The sequence below is a fragment of the Drosophila arizonae genome, chromosome 5 (assembly GCF_054131065.1).
Source record: "Drosophila arizonae isolate 15081-1271.41 chromosome 5, UAZ_ARI_1.0, whole genome shotgun sequence".
Taxonomy (NCBI): Eukaryota; Metazoa; Arthropoda; class Insecta; order Diptera; family Drosophilidae; genus Drosophila; species Drosophila arizonae.
Window position 1 is genome coordinate 17,725,377 of NC_142925.1, and position 19,287 is coordinate 17,744,663.

Consider the following 19,287-nt stretch of genomic DNA (forward strand, 5'->3'; position numbering starts at 1 on the left):
CATATATATGTATTTACACAGATCAGTAATGAAGAGAAGAGTTTTACACAGCAGAAATAGCTACATGACGTGACTGATAAATATATAACTAATGTTAAAGTTATAACGTTGCTGTTAAAGACATAATATTGCCCTTTTTATTTTGATACGCTTTCCACTTTTAAGTAAATTCCGTTCTGAGGTGTCAAAAATATATTTCTGGTGATCAACTTCATGGGTATTTGGGTCTGTGGTGACACACTGAACTTGAAGGCCCTGATCAGGTGGGCCAAGCCCACAGACGTTTGCATCATGCCAAAGCGTGAGCCGATGCAATTGCGCGGACCATCACCAAACGGCAACCAGCTGCAGGCTGGCCGAGCGGCAATCTCCGCCTCTGTGAAGCGTTCGGGCTTGAATTTGTCTGGCTCCGGATAGATGTCGGGATCGTAGTGTATACCTAAAACGGGTATTACAACTGAGGTGTCCTTTTCAATATAATGCTTTGGATCTCCGGGCGAATAGTCTGAGATGGCCTTTCGGGTAAGATGGGGTAGCACGGGGTACTTTCGTAGAGTTTCTGCATTAAAATATTCCAATTGTATTCAGGTTATTATAGAAAGATATATGACTTTACTTACCCATGACAACTTGTTCCAGATATTTCATTTCCTTCACATTATCGTAGGTGTATTCATTGTTGTGCCTACTCAACACCTCGTTGATTTCCGCTCTCAGCTTGTTCTGTATGTCCTGATGCAGGGCCAGCTCATAGAGAGCAAATCCCATGGTTGTGGAGCTGGTTTCGAATCCGGCTACGAAGAAAATGAATGCCTGTGCGGCCAACTCCTCAAACGACAGACCTTCTTCGGTGTTACCCCCCTGCTGTTTCAGGTACATTTCGATGAGCATGTCCATGAAGTCGTTGCGCTTCTCTTTGGTACTCAGGTGATAGTCGATGGTATCGTGAATGATGCGCATATAGAACTCCTCAACCTCTTCTACTGTTAGTTTCAGATGCATGCGACGTGCCAGCTTTGGGAAGCCAAATATGAAGAAATCAAACAAGCCATGATACCGTCGCTCCGTTAAAGCCCGTTTTCCCACGCGGACGAAATGCGCGTTTGGATCACGCAGGCTGTCGCAGTGGAGCCCAAAGGCGCAGTTGCCAATTACATCGGCCGTGAAGCGTCCCACCAAGTCGGTAACTTCAAGGACCTGGGCTGTGAACGTCTTCTCCTTGAAGACGTTGGCCATTTCCTCGGCCACGCTCAAAATTATGGGCAGCATGTTCTTCATCTTGTTGGAGGTGAAGGTGGGCGTCAGCTTGTGGCGCAACTGCCTCCACTTCTGACCCTCAATGCTGAACAATGTCGCGGACAGAGGATCGTCGAGTTCATTGTGGAATATGCCACGATTCTCAAAGTTACTAAAGTCTTTTATTAACACACGTTTGACCAGCTCCATGTCAGTGACTACCGCGGTCTTCCTGAAGAAGAAATAGAAGCCAGCGAAGGGCGCATTTCTAATTTTGTACTTTAGATAATAGTCCCTGTAAATGACGCCCATTTGACGCCTCGTCGGCCAGCCCGCCTGCCTTTCGGGAACCTAGGCACATCGTGTGGAATGCCACGGCGATTCCAATAGTTGTACCTATGTTGTGCTGCATAATAGAGCAGGGTCACGATGATTCCGATCAGCACTAGAATTGTCGACATTTCGACATCTCGATGCACACTGAGTCAATGATGCACCGAGCACGGGATATTTATGAGCAAAAGCTCTGTGTTTAGTCAAAATCACTCATATTAAGTTTAAGTTGAAGTTTTATACCTACATATGTTCTTGAGGTTCGGGACCACTCTAATTACTTGCGACTCATTGCATTATATGCTTACACTCATTCGTCTAACTTTAGGAAAACAGCGCTTGCCTAGAGTTTTCTGTAACTTAGTGTACTGAGAGCTCTACGAAAGAACGGTTTATTAAACGCACATCTATGTGCCCACATCAGTATTAAATCATCGTTTTTGATTTATCTTTTTTTTTTTTTTTTTTTTTTTTTTTTTTTAAGAATGTACCCTTCTACGTGTTGAAAATTCGGATAGTTGAGTATTGGTAGCGTCCTCTACCGATAAGCTAAAAATAGGTTCGACTCCTTGGAGGCGTAGCAGCGCAAGCAGTACAAGCAATCAAATATTTATTATTTAATGTCTAATAAATAATTTTAAGTAACTATTATTGTTCTTACGGATAGCACTCTTCTTAATTTAATGTTTTACGTTAATATATGTATATTATATGTATTATATTTTGATTAACAAACAAAACATATAATATAAAGCCCAGAGAAGGATCTCAGGGATCTGCTGTGCATCATAGAGGCCTGAGACGCCTGCCCACTTCACTTATTAATAATCACGGCTTTTCACTGATTTACGTTATTATACTTTTCTGCTATCCCAAACATCCTACTCGCACCAACTATCCCTCGCATCGACGCATGCCCAACAAATACCTTCCCTCCCTTCCCTCCATCCCGGCGAGCCATAGCAGGAGGCAAGAGTCTTTATCATCCGTTCTCTTCGCGTGCTCGAGTTAAAGGGACTGAGCTTCAGCTCTCTGCGTGGCTATGCGCCTTGGGCTTTGTGTTGCTCTTTTGCTCTGTCTCTTTCTCTCTCTCTCTCTCTCTCTCTCTCTCTCTCTCTCTCTCTCTCTGCTCTGCGCGGCCGATCGTTGCATTCGTCTATGCAATAATTCTTGATGTCGCGCGCCAAGCTGTCACCGTCCGTATTATTGCAGTATGTGTGACTCGTCGGCTGCACAGCTGCAGAGGGGCGCCGTTAGTTTTCTGTGCGCTGTTCTCTGCTGTTCTTCTGCCGGTGCATTAATGTGTGCGCTGCTGCTGTGCTTTCATATGTTTTCTCTGCCTGTGCATTCGTTGGCACTGTCGTTGTTGCTGTCGCGAGCTATGGCGTCGCTTGTCCTTACTGTCCGTATGTCATGTGCCGTGCTGTTGCTCTGAGTGAGCCACTGGACTGGCTCACTAGCTGTAGAGAGGCTCCGTTACCTTGGATGAGCACCGTTAGATTTCTCAGTGTTGTTCTCTGTCAGTGTCCCTTTTGTCGTTGCTCCTGTCCGGCGCCAGGCTGTGTCGCTGTGTCGCTCTGCTGCTCGCCGTTCTCTCGCTAGCCTATACTATGAGATTCTTCACAGCTGTTTATGACCAATATATGTATGTTTTTATTATCAAGCAAAAAATGTATGGCAACAAGAAAAGAACTTTATAAGGTTAGAGCTTTACAATTACTTGATACCTTTCTGTCTGCAAGATTAGATTGGAAGGGAGCAAAAGTAATGACAACAAGTAAGAAAGCTCTAGTCGAGACTGCTCGACTACGAGATCCCCTGAACCCTTGGAGCAATAGATATTTCAATAATTTTTCGCGTCTTTCAGCTTACACAAGAAACACGCACACACACACACACAGGCACGTACGCACACACAGGCATACATACACACACACGCATACATACACAAACGCATACACACACATACACATACACACACACATACACAAACACATACACACTCATACACAAACACATACACACACAAGCACCCACGCATAAACACGCATGGGCTGCAGTGTGCGCTTACTATGAGAACTTAATTGTTTAATAACTTTTTTTATGGACGTACGATCTTCATGAAACTTTCAGATTATGATTAAAACATGGATATGCATGTAATTGCCAAAGCACAAGTCTCTAGTATTTGAAATACGCTTTTTACAAAAGTGAGGGTGAGGGGGTGAATTTAAGGGTGGGGGGTAAATTTTAACAAAATCCGAAATTGTATAAATTGCATATAAGCATACATTAAAAATTTGGAGACTCTAGCAATAAAGGTGTAGAAGATATAATTTTATAACTGGTTTTCGATAAGGTTTTTTATCGATAAAAAAAGATCGGGATGAGTTATCGAATTTTAATGATAAACTTGATATGCGCGCTGTAATTACGGACATTTTAAAAAAAATTTGAAGTCTCTAGCTCTTATATCTTCTGAAATCGACGTGTTCATACATACGGACAGACGGACAGACGGACAGACAGACGGACAGGGCCAAATCAACTCAGCTCGTCACCCTGATCAAGAATATATATACTTTGTGGGGTCTGCCACGCCTCCTTCTCCCTGTTACATACATTTCAACAAAACCATTATACCCTGATTTCCCATTGAAAATGGGTTCAGGGTATAAAAATATACATATATAACATTGCTATTAAAGATATGACACTGATGTTAACGTTTTAACATTGCTGTTGAACATAAAACAGAGTAAACTTCCTTAATATTAAGTCTCTGCTTTTATTTTGATACTCTTTCCACTTTTAAGTAAATGCCGTTCTCAGCTGACAAGAGTATATTTTTAGTGACCCACTTCATGGGTATTTGGGTCTGAGGCGACACACTGAACTTGAAGGCCCTGATCAGGTGGGCCAAGCCCACAGACGTTTGCATCATGCCAAAGCGTGAGCCGATGCAATTGCGCGGACCATCACCAAACGGCAACCAGCTGCAGGCTGGCCGAGCGGCAATCTCCGCCTCTGTGAAGCGTTCGGGCTTGAATTTGTCTGGCTCCGGATAGATGTCGGGATCGTAGTGTATACCCAAAGCAGGTATTACAACTGAGGTGTTCCTTTCAATATAATGCTTTGGATCTCCGGGCGAATAGTCTGAGATGGCCTTTCGGGTAAGATGGGGTAGCACGGGGTACTTTCGTAGAGTTTCTGCATTAAAATATTCCAATTGTATTCAGGTTATTATAGAAAGATATATGACTTTACTTACCCATGACAACTTGTTCCAGATATTTCATTTCCTTCACATTATCGTAGGTGTATTCATTGTTGTGCCTACTCAACACCTCGTTGATTTCCGCTCTCAGCTTGTTCTGTATGTCCTGATGCAGGGCCAGCTCATAGAGAGCAAATCCCATGGTTGTGGAGCTGGTTTCGAAACCGGCTACGAAGAAAATGAATGCCTGGGCCGCCAATTCCTCAAACGACAGACCTTCTTCGGTGTTGCCCGCCTTTTGCTTCTGGTACATTTCGATGAGCATGTCCATGAAGTCGTTGCGCTTCTCCTCTGTGCTCAAGCGATATTTGATGGTATCGCGAATGATGCGTAAATAGAACTCCTCCACCTCCTCCACTGTTATCTTCAGATGCATGCGACGTGCCAGCTTTGGGAATCCGAATATGAAGAAATCCAATATGCCACGATATCGTCGTTCCATCACAGCCCGTTTGCCCATGCGAACGAAATCCGCGTCGGGATTGCGCAGGCTGTTGCAGTCAAGGCCAAAGGCGCAGTTGCCAATCACATCGGCCGTGTAACGTCCCACCAAGTCGGTAACCTCAAGGACCTGGGCTGTGGACGCCTTTTCTTTGAATATCTTGGCCATTTCCTCGGCGACTCTCAGAACGATGGGTTGCATGTTCTTCATCTTACCGGAGGTGAAGGTGGGCGTCAGCTTGTGGCGCAACTGCCTCCACTTCTGACCCTCAATGCTGAACAGTGTCGCGGACAGAGGATCGTCGAGTTCATTGTGGAATATGCCACGATTCTCAAAGTTACTAAAGTCCTTTATTAATATACGCTTCACCAGCTCCATATCAGTGACAATCGCAGTCTTCGTGAAGAAGAAATAGAAGCCAGCGAAGGGCGCATTTCTGTTCTTGTACTTCAGATAGTAGTCTCTGAAGATAACGCCTAATTGGCGCTTCGTCTGCCAATCGGCAATGTTGCCTTTCGGGAACCTAGGCACATCGTGTGGAATGCCACGGCGATTCCAATAGTTGTGCCTATGTCGAGCTGCATAATAGAGCAGGGTCACGATGATTCCGATCAGCACTAGAATTGTCGACATTTCTACACTTCGATGCACACTGAGTGAATGATTCGCTGAGCACGCGATATTTATTGGCAAAAGCTCTATTTATCAAAAAGCTTTTTCCATGAGCAATGAGCAAAGGGTGAGAAGGAGTGGGAGAGAGAGAGAGAAAGAGGGTGAGAGAGTAATATGATCATAAAGTGCACTTTAGAGAATAATGATAAAGTTGTGAACTATTAGAAAACTAACTTTTATTATATACTTAATACTAGTTTTCCAATAATTGTTGACTTAATTATACTCGCATTAAGCTTACATTTGTATTTTTCAGTCATTTATCTAATCTAAGTTCAGAGTATGAAATATCGCAATATTACACTGAGCAGTTGAAATTGAAATTGTATTGGAAAATGAATTTAGCAAAATCTTACTTAGTCATTGTGGGATATGAAACTATTTTATTGTACATCGTTTAAGAAATTGCTAAAATATTTATTTTTTATATGTATTATATTATATTATTTAATTATTATTGGCATAAGTCAGAGCTATTTTTTAGTTTTTGTTTTGGTAAAATTATTTTATAATAAAATTATTTTTTAAAGTTTTATATGTATATTTAAATTTGACTTATATATGTATATATATTTTCCTATGTTGTAGTACATTAATATTATAGAATCATAATCCATTAGAAAATGTTTACACTAACAACTATCAACTTTGATTTATTTATTTAATTAAAAAGAAAAATAAGATTAATTTTAAAGCAAAATAAAAACATATAAAAGTCAGACAAAATTCTATTTTAGTTTTATTTTAAAGTTTGTAATATCAGATTTTTTAAAGAACATTATCCATTATCAGGCAGTGGTCAATATAGTTATGGCTATAATGTACTATAGAAAATAAATGTATTTAAGTAGCTAACGAATTTATGGGAATTTAAAATCCATTACAATTTATTTCTTAAGCTCTTCAACTTTTAAGTAAATGCCCGTCGCTGGGCACAGCAATAGATTCGAGTTTTGAAATTTGATTTTGGGCTCTGTGCGCGGACAGACGCTGAACTGAAACCGTCTAAGCAGATGGAAGAGGGCGATGCTCGTTTGCATCTTGCCGAATCGCATGCCGATGCAGTTGCGCGGCCCATCGCCGAAGGGCAGCCAGGATGCCGTGGGTCGCTGGGCCATCTGGTCGGCCAGAAAGCGTTCCGGTATGAACCGGTGCGGCTCGGGATATAGTGCCGGATCGTGATGTATGCCATAGACGGGTATGTAAAGCATCTGGCCGGGCTCGATATAAAAGTGTCGATTGCCCTTGGCCGCATAGTACTTCTTGGAGATGCGCGAGAGATGCGGCAATGTGGGATACTTGCGAAGCGTCTCTATGGTAATGGAAAATCAATTAATATCTCTGTCTCTCATATCTCAAATATGACCTACCTGCTATAACTAGTTCCATATAGCGCAGCTCCTGCATGCACTCGTAGGTGAACTGTCCGCCGTGTGCCTGTAGTGCCAGCTCGATCTCCTCTCTTAGCTTCACCTGGATCTGCGGCTGTTTGGCCAGCTCGTACAGGGCGAAGGCCAGGGTCGAGGCGGAGGTATCGAAGCCGGCGGCAAAGAATATGAACGACTGCGCCGCGATCTCGGGCAGCGTGAGTTCGCCGCGTTGCTTCATTTCGATCAGGAGATTCATGAAGTCGTGGCGCACAATCCCTTTGGACTCGCGCTCCTTGACCGTATCGCTGACGATGCGCATGTAGAAGTCCGTGATGTCCTTGTGTATCTGGCAGAGCCGCAGGCGTCTGGCCAGATTCGGAAAGCTTTCAATGAAGCCATCGATGAGCTTGTTGTGGCGCCGATCTGTAAAGGCGCGTCGTCCCATGACGGCAAACTCGGCCTCCGGATTGCGCAGTCCATTGCACTCCAGGCCAAATGCACAGTTGCCAATCACATCCGAGGTGTACCTGGCCATCAGTTCGTTGATCTCCAGAATGCCGCAAATGGAATTGCTGGCCAGTTCGCCGCACACCTGCGCCAGCTGCTCGCCCACGGCGGAGACGGTGGGGAACATGAACTTCATCTTGCCGGAGCTGAAGGTCGGCGACATCTTCTGGCGCAGTGGCCGCCACTTGGGGCCGTCGATGCGAAACAGGTGTCCCGTGAGCGGATCATCGCGCTCGTTGTGGTACATGCCGCGATCCTCGAAGTTGGCAAAGTCCCGGATCAACACCTGCTTGGCCAGCTCCAGATCAAGCACCAGCACCACTGGTCGCAGCATAAAGTAGAAACCCGCAAACGGTGCTCCGGTGGACTTGAAGCTCTCATAGAGCGGCGTCAGAATGTCCTTAAAGTGCTTCGTGCTGCGAAAGCCTTCCAGATTGCCCATGGGAAAGCTGGGCCGCACATGGCTGATGCGACGTCGTGCCCAATAGCTGAGCCGGGTGCCCACGAACCAGAAGCTGACGGCAAGCGTCACGAGCAGCAGGGCTATCACGTCCAACATATTGTGCGTTTCACTTTCAACTGATCTGAGCCTGAGTCTGAGTCGGAATCTGTTCTCCGCAGAAGCGCCTAATCAGCTGCTCTGAGCAGAGTACAAAGTGCGTTTCAATGTAAACAACAACTCAATGGCAGACAGCTTCGTTTAATTGGCGCCCTGGAAGAGCGACGCTTGCCGATGATCATGAATGTATGTATGTATGTGACTGGAATTGGCGTGCTCTCAGCAGTTCCAGTTGACAGTGAGATGAGCGAATAGAAAGAGAGAGAGAGAGAGAGAGAGTGGTAGAGAGAGCTGAAAAGTGCGCCTTCAACTTGAATAATGGCATTGCAATAACGGCATTGCACACAAGGCGCCGGGTAAGAGAACTAATGCCATGAATTACAGTTACATTCGCTTTGTGGCGGCAATCACGTAAAGCGGGGGTCAGCTAGTAAATACCCTCTATTTTACTTATACATACATACTTATTAATAAATCGGATTAGCATGCAATTTATTTATGGAAGTAATTATACATTATTTTGATTACATTGTTACATTCTTATCAATTAATTTATATATATTTTTTTATTTTAATTATTTTTATATGTCAAAAGCTTGGAAATAATTAAATAGAGATGTCGAATATTTATATTCTAATAAAATAACATTTATAGCTTTATGATATTGAATAGAAGTTTTGATTATAGTAATATTTAATTAAATATGAGTACAAGCTCATTTTTACTTATCTACAGGGTATATTGAGTTACGAGTTCACTCTATTGGCGTGCATATGCATATGTGTGTGTGTGCGTCGGCATGAATGCACAAAGTCGTTTACACGTTTCATTTATTCTCGACGAATGTCGAGCAAGCGTAGGCAGATAGAAAGAGAGAGAGTGAGAGGGGGAGAGTGAGCGAGACAAAGAAGCAGAGAGCAAGAACAAAGCAATAACAAAGCGAGTAATATGAGGTTCGTCAAGTGCTGGCGCTCGAATTGAGCTTTTTCGCTTATCAAGTTTATTTTTAGTTGCAATGTTTGAATTCGCGTGGATACAACAATTTGTTATATTTCATCAATTTGGTGCGTATTGCAAATAACCGTTATCTTAGTACCTGACCTATGGCAACATTTTAACAATTATACTGAATTCCATTGAAAACGAAACTTATGAGTAAAAAGATTGAAGTCCAAGTTATTTGCTGTAGCTTTAGCTGTAATATGCGAAATGGCAAAAAGCTTGGCAAGTGGTAAAACGAGAATCGCACAGAAGACGCTCCATGCCAAAGCAGCTATGGACCTGAAGCATGAAGAGTATTCCCTAAGAGCCAAATTGGGCTTTGTCCTAAAGAGACGTTGGTTGTACTCAGTGCAAATATTCTTATCCACTCTCACTAATACATTCAAATCTGATGAGTTTCTTATTTGTATATTATTATTTACATTCTCCTCTGTTTCTTTCCAAAATAAAAATAATATATGTGCAGCTACCGCACTGTCAACGTTCTTATTGGTATTAAGTCGTTATCTGTGGTATTTAATTTGTGGCCCCCACAGAGGCTCTTACTCATGCTTTCTTATCTTCCGTTTGTTTATTTAATATTTTTTGGGCAAACTCATCGCGAATACACAAATATTTTGAATTGTTGTTAAACTACTATGAACAAATTAGGATTTTATTCAGTTCAACATCTTGCGAGTAATTAGATTAATATGTTGAGGTTAAAGCGCGTCTCTTCAAATACGCTCTACTTTCAGAATAATTCCATCTTGGGTGGACAACGAAAAGTTACGCTTATTGAACTTTAATGGAATCTCAGTGTGCTCGGAAACACTGAACTTGAATCGACGCAGTAGGGAGATTAGGCCGACTTTAGCCTGCATTTTACCGAAGCGCTCGCCGATGCAGTTGCGAGGACCGTCGCCAAAGGGCAGATAGGCAAACTGATGACGGGCCTTGATGGCAGTTGGCTCAAAGCGTTCGGGATCAAAGCGTTCTGGTTGGGGATAAATCTCAGGATCATGGTGAATGTTATGCACGGGAATCACTATGGAAGTGCCCTTCTCAATGACGAGGTTTGTGCCAGGAACTGGGTAATCAGTTTTCGCTAGTCGCATCAGATGGGGCAGAATGGGATGCTTACGCAAAGTCTCTGTATGAAAATAATGAAGGATGGATTATTATAGTGGAATATGGGATTAATATTTAGTTTTCCTACCGGCAAGCACTTTCTCCAAATAGCTCATCTGGCTAACGGCTTCGTAGGTGACCTCTCCATCAGCTGTCTGTTTGAGCACCGTCTCGATCTCTTCTCTCAGTCGCCGCTGTATATCCTGCTGCAGTGCCAATTCGTACAGACAGAAGGCCGTTGTGCTGGAGGAGGTTTCGAAGCCAGCTATGAAGAAGACAAAGGCTTGGGCGGCCATTTGCTCGATGGTCAGACCATGGGACAGATCAATGCCTTTGCCTTGACGTGCTGCCTCTTCGTTCTCGGCGCGCAGCTCGATCAGTTGATCGAGGAAATCGTTGCGCTTGATGCCGTTCTTGATGCGATGATCGACCGTCGATCGCACAGCCGTCATGAAGAAGTTCGCCACATCATCGCGCAGCACTTTCAAATGCATCTTTCGAGCTAGATTCGGATTTGTGAAGATGAAGGACTGAATAATCTGGGGATGACGCGGATTCTCGAAGATCAGACGGCCCTTGGACCGGAACTCGGCAAAGGGATCGGCCAAGCTGTTGCACTCCAGGCCAAAGGCGCAGCTCCCGATCACGTCTGTGGTGTAGCGAGCACAGAGCTCCTTTATCTCCACATCGCCATTCTCAGCGCTTGCTGCCGCTACCTCTTTGTCCATTGTGTCGGCCAGATGACGGCCGATATCCACAATTATTCCAAACATGTGCTTCATCTTGCCGGACGTGAAGACAGGCGTCAACTTGTGCCTCATGGAGCGCCATTCGTCGCCCTCGAGCGTAAAGAGATGGCCGGTCAGCGGCTCATCGCGCACATTGTTGAAAATGCCGCGATCCTGAAACACATGGAAGTCCTTGATCAACAGCTGCTTGATCAGATCCAGGTCGATTATGAAGGCGACCCTCTTGAAGAACATGTATAGGCCGGCAAACGGTGTCTTGCCCTTGAACTGATCATAGATCCGCTGATTAATGTCGCGGAAATGGAGCCTTGACCCGATGCCTTTCATATTTCCAATTATTGGCAGTGGCTGCTCGTATGGCACCCCCATGCGTTCCCAGTAGCTGTACGTATTTTGATAGAGGCTGTATAACAGCGCCAGGACCACGCCCAGCAGCGCGATCGTTAAGAAAAGCATGGCGAATGTATAATAATATATATTTTTAATTACAGTTTGAAGTGAATTAGGCACGCGTCGTGGGAGAACTGAATTGAAATACGAGCTTTTTATTCTATTTATGCATAGCACAGCTTGATAAGCTCCGAGAGCGTGCGGTTTGTAAACACTCTGAGCTCATAGGTTCTCTATAAAGCGGAATTCGAAATGAATATCTGATTTGTTTACCCTTTTATTTATAAAGTGGCTAAACCGGTTTGGAAGCTTTACGCTAAGTGTGGGAGTAAGGTGCAGATGCCTAGGCATATAGATCAATTTTTTACGTTCTTTCTTTCTAAATATTAAGAGTAGGAAAATTATCGAAAATACATTTAGAATATAAAATAAATAAATATAAAATATGTAAAAAATATAAAATGTATAAATAAATATTAATATCACTAAATGCATATATATATATTAGTATATTTTACATATGTATAATATATTATTATAAATACATAAATATAAATAAATAAAAATGTAAAATATTTATTAAATTTAAAGGAAATATTCATACTACTAATCAATTAGCTAAAAATACTTATATACTATTAAACACTTATAAATATTATGAAATAAAGAATACATACATATATGATATGTAGAAATCATATGTATTTTTTTGAAATTTAATAATATACAGATAAGAAACACAAGGTGTGGATTTAACTAATAGGACTTATCAGCTTAGAGTTTTTGTTGTACATTTCATTTCAAACATTTAATACAACTGTTATGATTAGATAGAGTATGGGAAAGCGAAAAGTTGGTCAATCATGAACTTTAATTTCGTAGGTCTTAGTCCAGTTTCACATAAGAAATTACACAAAAGTGTTTTCTGTTGTAATTATTATGCTGTTTTAGGTAATTGTTACTCATACAAAGTTCATAAAGAGCTTGCAAAAGAAAGAGAGAAATAAGATTTGATATGAAATAACTTTACCTCTTACTTTCAAATGTATGCACAATTTGTCGCTTTTCTTGTGGACTCACACCGTTTCAGGTCTCACTCCTTGTCCACCTTCGATTGTCTATTGGTAAATAATAGGTAATCGAGCTAGAGACGGATGACATTTTTTAATTAAAGTCTGTTTGGTTTGCGACTTTCCAATTGAAATGACAGCTGCTGCTTTTTTTTCTTCAATCTATTGGATTTCGTTTTGCGCCGTGTGTTGTTTGCCTTGATTGTGTTGGCTTCTGGTATTGTTTTAATTAAATTTGTCCCGTGGTAACTCAAATCTTCCGTGAACTCTATAAAGCTCACATTAAATTGAGAATCGAACTCCGCCAACGGCGCAGAGGCCCAGCGGGTGGAGCCAATTGACTGGCAGCAGCGAGACGGGGTGTCCGGCTTTATTACAAACTCGCGCGCAAATTTATGCGAAAGCGATTAGAGGTCCATAAAACGTTGATTTTGATGGGCAGCATCGCCGGAAGTTGGAGCGGCGCCCGCTGATTTCAGTGGCTCGCGCTCCTCCCGTCGTGCGTCCGGCTGCTCCTCGCATGTGCACGCTAATAAAAAGCCGTTGCGTGTGCCACATTGTGTGTGTGTGTGTGTGTGTGTGTGTGTGTGTGTGTGTGTGTGTATGAGTGTATTGGTACTTAAAGGATTTGGCCTAATGCCCAGTGCCTGTTTTATGCTGCTAATGCGCCATAGCCATTTTCGAATAGACATAAAAAAAGTGTAGCCCTGCGTTCTGGCCAAACTGCTCATGAAGTGGGTCGCATCAGATTCACAGCGGGACAAATCGAAAGTAAAGCGTGCAATCTGAGGCTTTAAGCTCAGTGTCTAGACACAAAATTTTTTATTGCAGTTACAGAGGCGAGAAGCCAGTTGGATTTTTATAATTTCAATGACTAAAATTTACAAAATGTTTGAAGCCTCGATAACGATAACGGAGAAAGGGGCTAATGCAATGATTTATTGAATCGAATTGAGGAATGGAAATGGGGAAAATGTGTGTATGATTTATGAGCCGTTATATAGCAGCACGTATGCGGATTAAACTCAAAGTAATATCAACTTTTTGCATACTAATAAATCTTTTTTTTTTCCGCCAATTTAATATATCTGGGGCATCTCGAAGCTCTTTTATGACTCAAGCTTAATTGCCGAGATGAGAAAATGATAAAAATCAAAATATGAGAAAATCTATATTTAATATATATTAAAAATTATATAAAAATATTATAATACAAGGAATACATTCATAATAGGAAAAAGTAAAATGAATAAATGTAATTGCCAAATATATTGTGCATATTCAATTTAGAGCCACTTTACAAATTTGTATCTACTCTGACATTTAGTTGCCATAAAAGGCTCCGCTTTTACAGCTTAAACGAGGCTGAAAGCAATGAATCTGATTAAAGATTCAGCCAACGGAGCTTAGCCAACTTTTCTGCTGGAGGATAAATAAAATAAAATTTTCGCACTCGTTAAGCCTTTAGCCCAATAGCCGAGGGCATTGCCCATGAATTATTTATTTGTTGGCAATATTTGGGTTTTTATGATGCTTATTGCTGCCCGAAAAAACTTTTCTAGGAGTGCGCGAGTAAAGACTTTGGCATCAATTGACAATCCAATTTGTGTGCACTTAAAGCCGTCTGCAGCACAAGATTTTTATTTAGATCGTTTCGGTTAGTTACCAGCGAACATTTATTTCCATGCTTAACTTTTATTTATTTTTATATATATAAACTTTTTTTTTTTTGCGTAGAGATAATTTATTTTGTGTAACGCTTCCTTGTCCTGCCTGGGTGTAACCAATAAAATTGGTTGGGGAAATTACAAAGGCAAGCCAATGGGACGCCAAAAGCAATTTAATGTGTCACTTGCTCCGTTGAATTGTGGTGCGAAATTGCTGGTGGCTTCGCTTGCCCAGCTGAACAACCACTTCAAAGTAATGGTCAATGGCTGAGGCTGCTCCAAATATTGATCTGAGAACGCAAAGGCGCAGATGACAATATGTTCAAATGAAACATGATATTCGGGCTCATCGAGCACAGAGCGTTACAATGTGATATATATATTTGTATTTTATTTTATTTATTATTTTATTTTATTTCTTTTATATTTCGGGTTTTATATTTTATATTATATTTTATCTTTTATATTTTAGAGGGAGATTTTATATTTTAGAGGGAGATTTTAGATTTTAGAGGGATATTTTAGAGGGATAGGGAGATTTTATATTTTATATTTTATAGGGGAGATTTTATAGGGGAGAGGGAGATTTTATAGGTTTATAGGGGGATTTAGAGGGGAGATTTTATATTTTAGAGGTTTATAGGGGAGATTTAGATTTTATATTTTAGATTTTTATATTTAGATTTTATATTGTATTATTTTATATTTAGATTTTAGATTTTTTATATTTTACATTTTATATTTTATATTTATATTTTATATTTTTATTTAATTTTATCTTTTATATTTATATTTTAATTTTATATTTTATATTTTATATTTTATATTTTATTATTTTATATTTATATTTTTATATTTTATATTTTATATTTTTATATTTTATATCTTACTATTTTATATTTTATATTTTATATTTTATATTTTATATTTTATATTTTGCATTTTATGTTTTATATTTTATAGTCATATCAATTTTTATCATTTTAAGCACTTTAAAAGTCAAACATAAATTTGCAAATTGAAGTCAAACACTTAAAGTGCAACTGCAAAATTTGTTCATCTCTCGTGTTACATCCATAAAGTGGTCCAGAAGAGCCCTTGGAACTTTGCCAGCCAGCTGTGCGCGTCGGCGGAGCTATTTTGGCGAGAGAGTTTAGGATAATACAGCAGTCGAGAAAACTTTTTTGCAGCACAATTTGACAGTGCAGTCACGGATGTGTTAGCCCTAAGGGCGCTACATTAGGGAGCAGGAGAGAAAAGTTTGTAAGCGAACAAATGCACTAATTAGCAGCATGAAATGCCAAATAAATATGTTGCGAGCAGCACACCAAAACCAGCGGAACTAGTTCCATTTGGCTCTGAAAAATGGAGTGAAATACAGTAACATGCGATTTAAAGTTCGTGCTTTAGTTCCATTTGCAGACAGCGAAATAATTGCAACATGGCAGATGGCCATCTGTCAATAGGCAGCAAAAAAAAAAAAAAAAAAAAAAGAAAAGAAAAACAGAAAACGAAACAAAATTCCATCCACTCATGATGCTACGTGGCAGAGCAGGCACAGCTATTGTGGGCGGCGCGCACTTCCATTGATTTTTGGCCAATTGGCGGCGTTGTCTTGTCCGGCGAACAGCTGCCATGATGTGGCGTTAAATTATATTTGACTAGCGCGTGTCCAGCTACAGTTGGCCATAATTTACTTGCAACAATTCCAATTTTCGATTACTTCACAGGCGTTGATGACATCATCATCATCAGCAGCAATGCCATCATCACCATCACTATCAGAGAGCAGGCCATTATGCTATTTACATTTATTATTGATTCCCAACAAATTGCCAAACATTGACTAATGAGCCTATATTGTGGCCGAGAGGTCAACATCCAGTTTGTGGTCAGCAAGAGACTTCGGCAAGACTCTCCGCGTAAAGTGTGTAGGTAATTAGGCTTGTGCACAGGTGTTTTAGCTAGAAGAGTATGTCAACAAATATATGAAAATAAATGGGATAAATAAAATAACTAACGAAAATTTAAATTTGCATTTCTTTTAACCAGTCCAATTAGCACGTATTTAGCTCACAATTTAGATTTCATCTTGACCTGGTTAGGGTAGTATGAAGTCGTTGCTTTTGACACTTATTCTTATGTATTTCGCTATAAAGTCGAGATTTATGGGCTGCGTCTATATAAATCATGCTTAGGTCACAATTCATTATGCTTAGCTGAGAGTCACTTGGTCTTTCTGCATACCAATTTGCCGTAGCATACTTTTCCGGGCAGCCCGGGCGAGAATGGCCAACGGCAAAGGTGTTCATTTTTACGATCCACGGACGGTGCTTTGGCCAACAAATGGCTTGGCAGCCAGACTGCACAAATTGCTAATTAGTTGAGCGGAAAAGGTGTCCAGCTACAACAAAAAATGGGTGAAAAAATGGGGAAAAGAAACAAATTTGCCAAGTTCAAGCTGACAAAGCGTTTTGTAAACTTATCAAGCACTTTATTTATGCTTTTTATTGGGTTGCCTCAAGCAATTTATCTAGAGAAAAACGCGAGCCATTGAAAATGAAATGCAAAATCAAAACACAGCGAAATTCATTTCCACCTGGCCATGAAACGCAGTCCACTGGAACAAAATGGCTTAGTAAGGAAAGCAAAAGTAGAGGATTTGGTTTTTCTGTAGATTTAATACGCTTACGATTTAATATTATAATGATATATATATATTTAAAAAATTTTTATTTATTTTTTAAATTTATAAAATAGATGATAAATTAATTTTTATTTCTGCATATATATATATTCTGAATATTTATATTAAATGATGCGCAAAGTCTCATCATGTTTTCTTTCTTATTATTTTTTTTGTCTTTCTCTATGCAAATCAATTTTTTCTTTGCTTTTCAATGTCTGCTTACTTTTCTTACACTTTTTCTAGCGAAGTTTTTTGTTCGTTGTGAAAGTGTATAAAAAGTAGTATAGAAACTTTTTCGGCAACATATAATTTATTACACTTTCTTGCAATTCTGCTTTGTCATCGTTTATTGTTGTTCACAGTGAATTGGGCAAACATTTTGTAATTTGTTTCGCTTAAAACACGATTTAAACTCCAATTTCATTATTTCCAATATTATTTCTGCAAAATTTATTGAATGCACTTATTTCATTGGCAAATTGTGCGTAACTAAGCGCCAACAATAATATTAGGCATTTGGCAGCTACAGCAGAGAGAAAAAAAAAAAAAAAATAAATAAATAAAAATAAATAGATATAAACGTGTTTTCAGTTTATGGTAATTTTGTTTACAACGTATTTAATTTAAACACATACCCTGTCCACTGTGCATAGAGGGCTTAAGGGGAGGGATTGTGATTTGAATTTAGAATTTGTATAATTATTATTTTTTTGTGAATTTGATAGCATTCTAATTAGCTTATGTTTTTTATTTTATTTATCTGCTAATTATGTCGAACATTTGTTGTTCTATATTCAGTTTAATATTTTGCAGACTTTTTAATGCAGTTAGCTTTAAATAGTCAGAAATGCTGTTACAAATAATAATTTCTTAACTTTTAATATTATATTTTATACTCTCTATAATGAAAATGATGTCCGATATAAATTATTATTCAGCCTTTTATTTAAAAATATTTTAAATTGCTACCACTCTATTTTACAGGGTATCTGGCACAGATCGCCACCTAGTGCAGCTGTTAAATTGTTGATTGCGTAAGCATTTAGCTTGACCCGAATCGCCTTAGATTAGTGGCAGTCGGCAAATGAATGTGTGAACACAATCAATTTTGCAAATCGTTTGCTGTCCACGCATTAGGCTGTCAAATGAACTCATGCAGGGTGCGTGTGTGGGACCAAAACAAACGAAAGTGCGCATTGCAAATGTCAGTGGGAATGAGAATAATGGGGTGTGTGTGTGGGTGAGGTGTGGCAGCAGGTCACGTCGTCCCTGTTGGCAGAGATCCTTTGGCACTGTCAGTCAAGGCTTAGACTGAATGAGCTGTGACTTTGCCGCTTGCCGTTGCCAGCTGTCGCCGTTGCTGTCGCTCATTGATTAATGAGTTGATGGGTTGGCACTTAGCTCGGCTTGGCATGCATGGCGTATGCGCAACTTGGCGCTTTGTATGCATTGGCTGCTTGCCACGGGCACGTGAACCAGCTGAAGTGCAGCTGTTGACAATGCCATCGTCAGCGCGAGCAGCGAGCAGCGAGCAGCGAGAAAGAGTTGTCATCGGCAGTGCGGCACGTGTTGCTGCCACGCACAGATGCCTCGAAAGGATGCCAGGATGGCAGCAGTGCCAGAAGCTGTCGCTAATGCACTCCAATTTGCCAATGGGTTATCACACGGCGACTATTACAGGCCGAACACCTTGATGCCGCCATCCGGTCGAGTCTGCAGTCACATTGTTGGCTTCTCTGTTGACTTTCTGGCTCGCTGCGCTCAATTGAGTGGCGAAATTGGCTTGTGGCTGAAACAATTCACTCACACCGTCTGTCTGTGCTCATTATGTCAGGTTTGCCTCTGCCCAAAGCCCGCTCGGCCGTGCACCAATTGCACTTCCCGTTCCGCTTCCCGCTCACCTGTGCAGCAGCACTGCTCACATCGATCGAAAGACCCGGACAGCTAATTCGCTATGCATGCCAGGCAGACAGCTCACGTGCCGCTTTAGCTGCTCAATATTTTATAGGACTTTCAGCCAGTTCTATGTACATGTGTCGTATAAGCAATCTCTACTTTTAGTTTGCCGCTCTTTCTCTCCCGGAATGAAATGAAATTGCTCGCATTCGTGCAGAAAACTTTGCTGCAATCATATATTTTCGAGCTGTCTTCATATTTTTTATGATTTGCATATCAATATATGCATGCCGAGCAGCCAAAACCTGTTACCAACG

General features: G+C 40.7%; 4 protein-coding genes across 5 annotated transcripts; all 4 read right to left on the reverse strand.

The window, feature by feature from the left end:
- Nucleotides 1-108: 108 nt before the first annotated feature.
- Nucleotides 109-3,697, reverse strand: LOC108616996 (putative cytochrome P450 6a23). 2 transcript variants are annotated; one of them, XM_089471875.1, is made up of 3 exons: nucleotides 2,498-3,697; nucleotides 621-1,468; nucleotides 109-559 (listed from the first exon to the last, which is right to left on the reverse strand). In XM_089471875.1, the coding sequence occupies exons 1-3, from the start codon at nucleotides 2,515-2,517 to the stop codon at nucleotides 138-140; spliced, it is 1,290 nt and encodes a 429-aa protein (XP_089328001.1). In that variant the 5' UTR covers nucleotides 2,518-3,697; the 3' UTR covers nucleotides 109-137. The 2 variants fall into 2 exon arrangements, with proteins under 2 accessions (XP_089328001.1, XP_017868091.2); XM_018012602.2 differs by having other exon boundaries at nucleotides 621-3,050.
- Nucleotides 3,698-4,333: 636 nt separating this feature from the next.
- On the reverse strand, nucleotides 4,334-5,958 carry LOC108614974 (putative cytochrome P450 6a23). Its single transcript, XM_018009198.2, has 2 exons — nucleotides 4,841-5,958; nucleotides 4,334-4,779 (listed from the first exon to the last, which is right to left on the reverse strand). The coding sequence occupies exons 1-2, from the start codon at nucleotides 5,919-5,921 to the stop codon at nucleotides 4,358-4,360; spliced, it is 1,503 nt and encodes a 500-aa protein (XP_017864687.2). The 5' UTR covers nucleotides 5,922-5,958; the 3' UTR covers nucleotides 4,334-4,357.
- A 717-nt stretch (nucleotides 5,959-6,675) lies between these two features.
- LOC108616998 (cytochrome P450 6a22-like) lies at nucleotides 6,676-8,559 on the reverse strand. Its single transcript, XM_018012605.2, has 2 exons — nucleotides 7,331-8,559; nucleotides 6,676-7,272 (listed from the first exon to the last, which is right to left on the reverse strand). The coding sequence occupies exons 1-2, from the start codon at nucleotides 8,394-8,396 to the stop codon at nucleotides 6,848-6,850; spliced, it is 1,491 nt and encodes a 496-aa protein (XP_017868094.2). The 5' UTR covers nucleotides 8,397-8,559; the 3' UTR covers nucleotides 6,676-6,847.
- A 1,455-nt stretch (nucleotides 8,560-10,014) lies between these two features.
- On the reverse strand, nucleotides 10,015-11,714 carry Cyp6a14 (Cytochrome P450 6a14). The gene is made up of 2 exons (XM_018012600.2): nucleotides 10,598-11,714; nucleotides 10,015-10,531 (listed from the first exon to the last, which is right to left on the reverse strand). The coding sequence occupies exons 1-2, from the start codon at nucleotides 11,712-11,714 to the stop codon at nucleotides 10,116-10,118; spliced, it is 1,533 nt and encodes a 510-aa protein (XP_017868089.1). The 3' UTR covers nucleotides 10,015-10,115.
- Nucleotides 11,715-19,287: the final 7,573 nt, after the last annotated feature.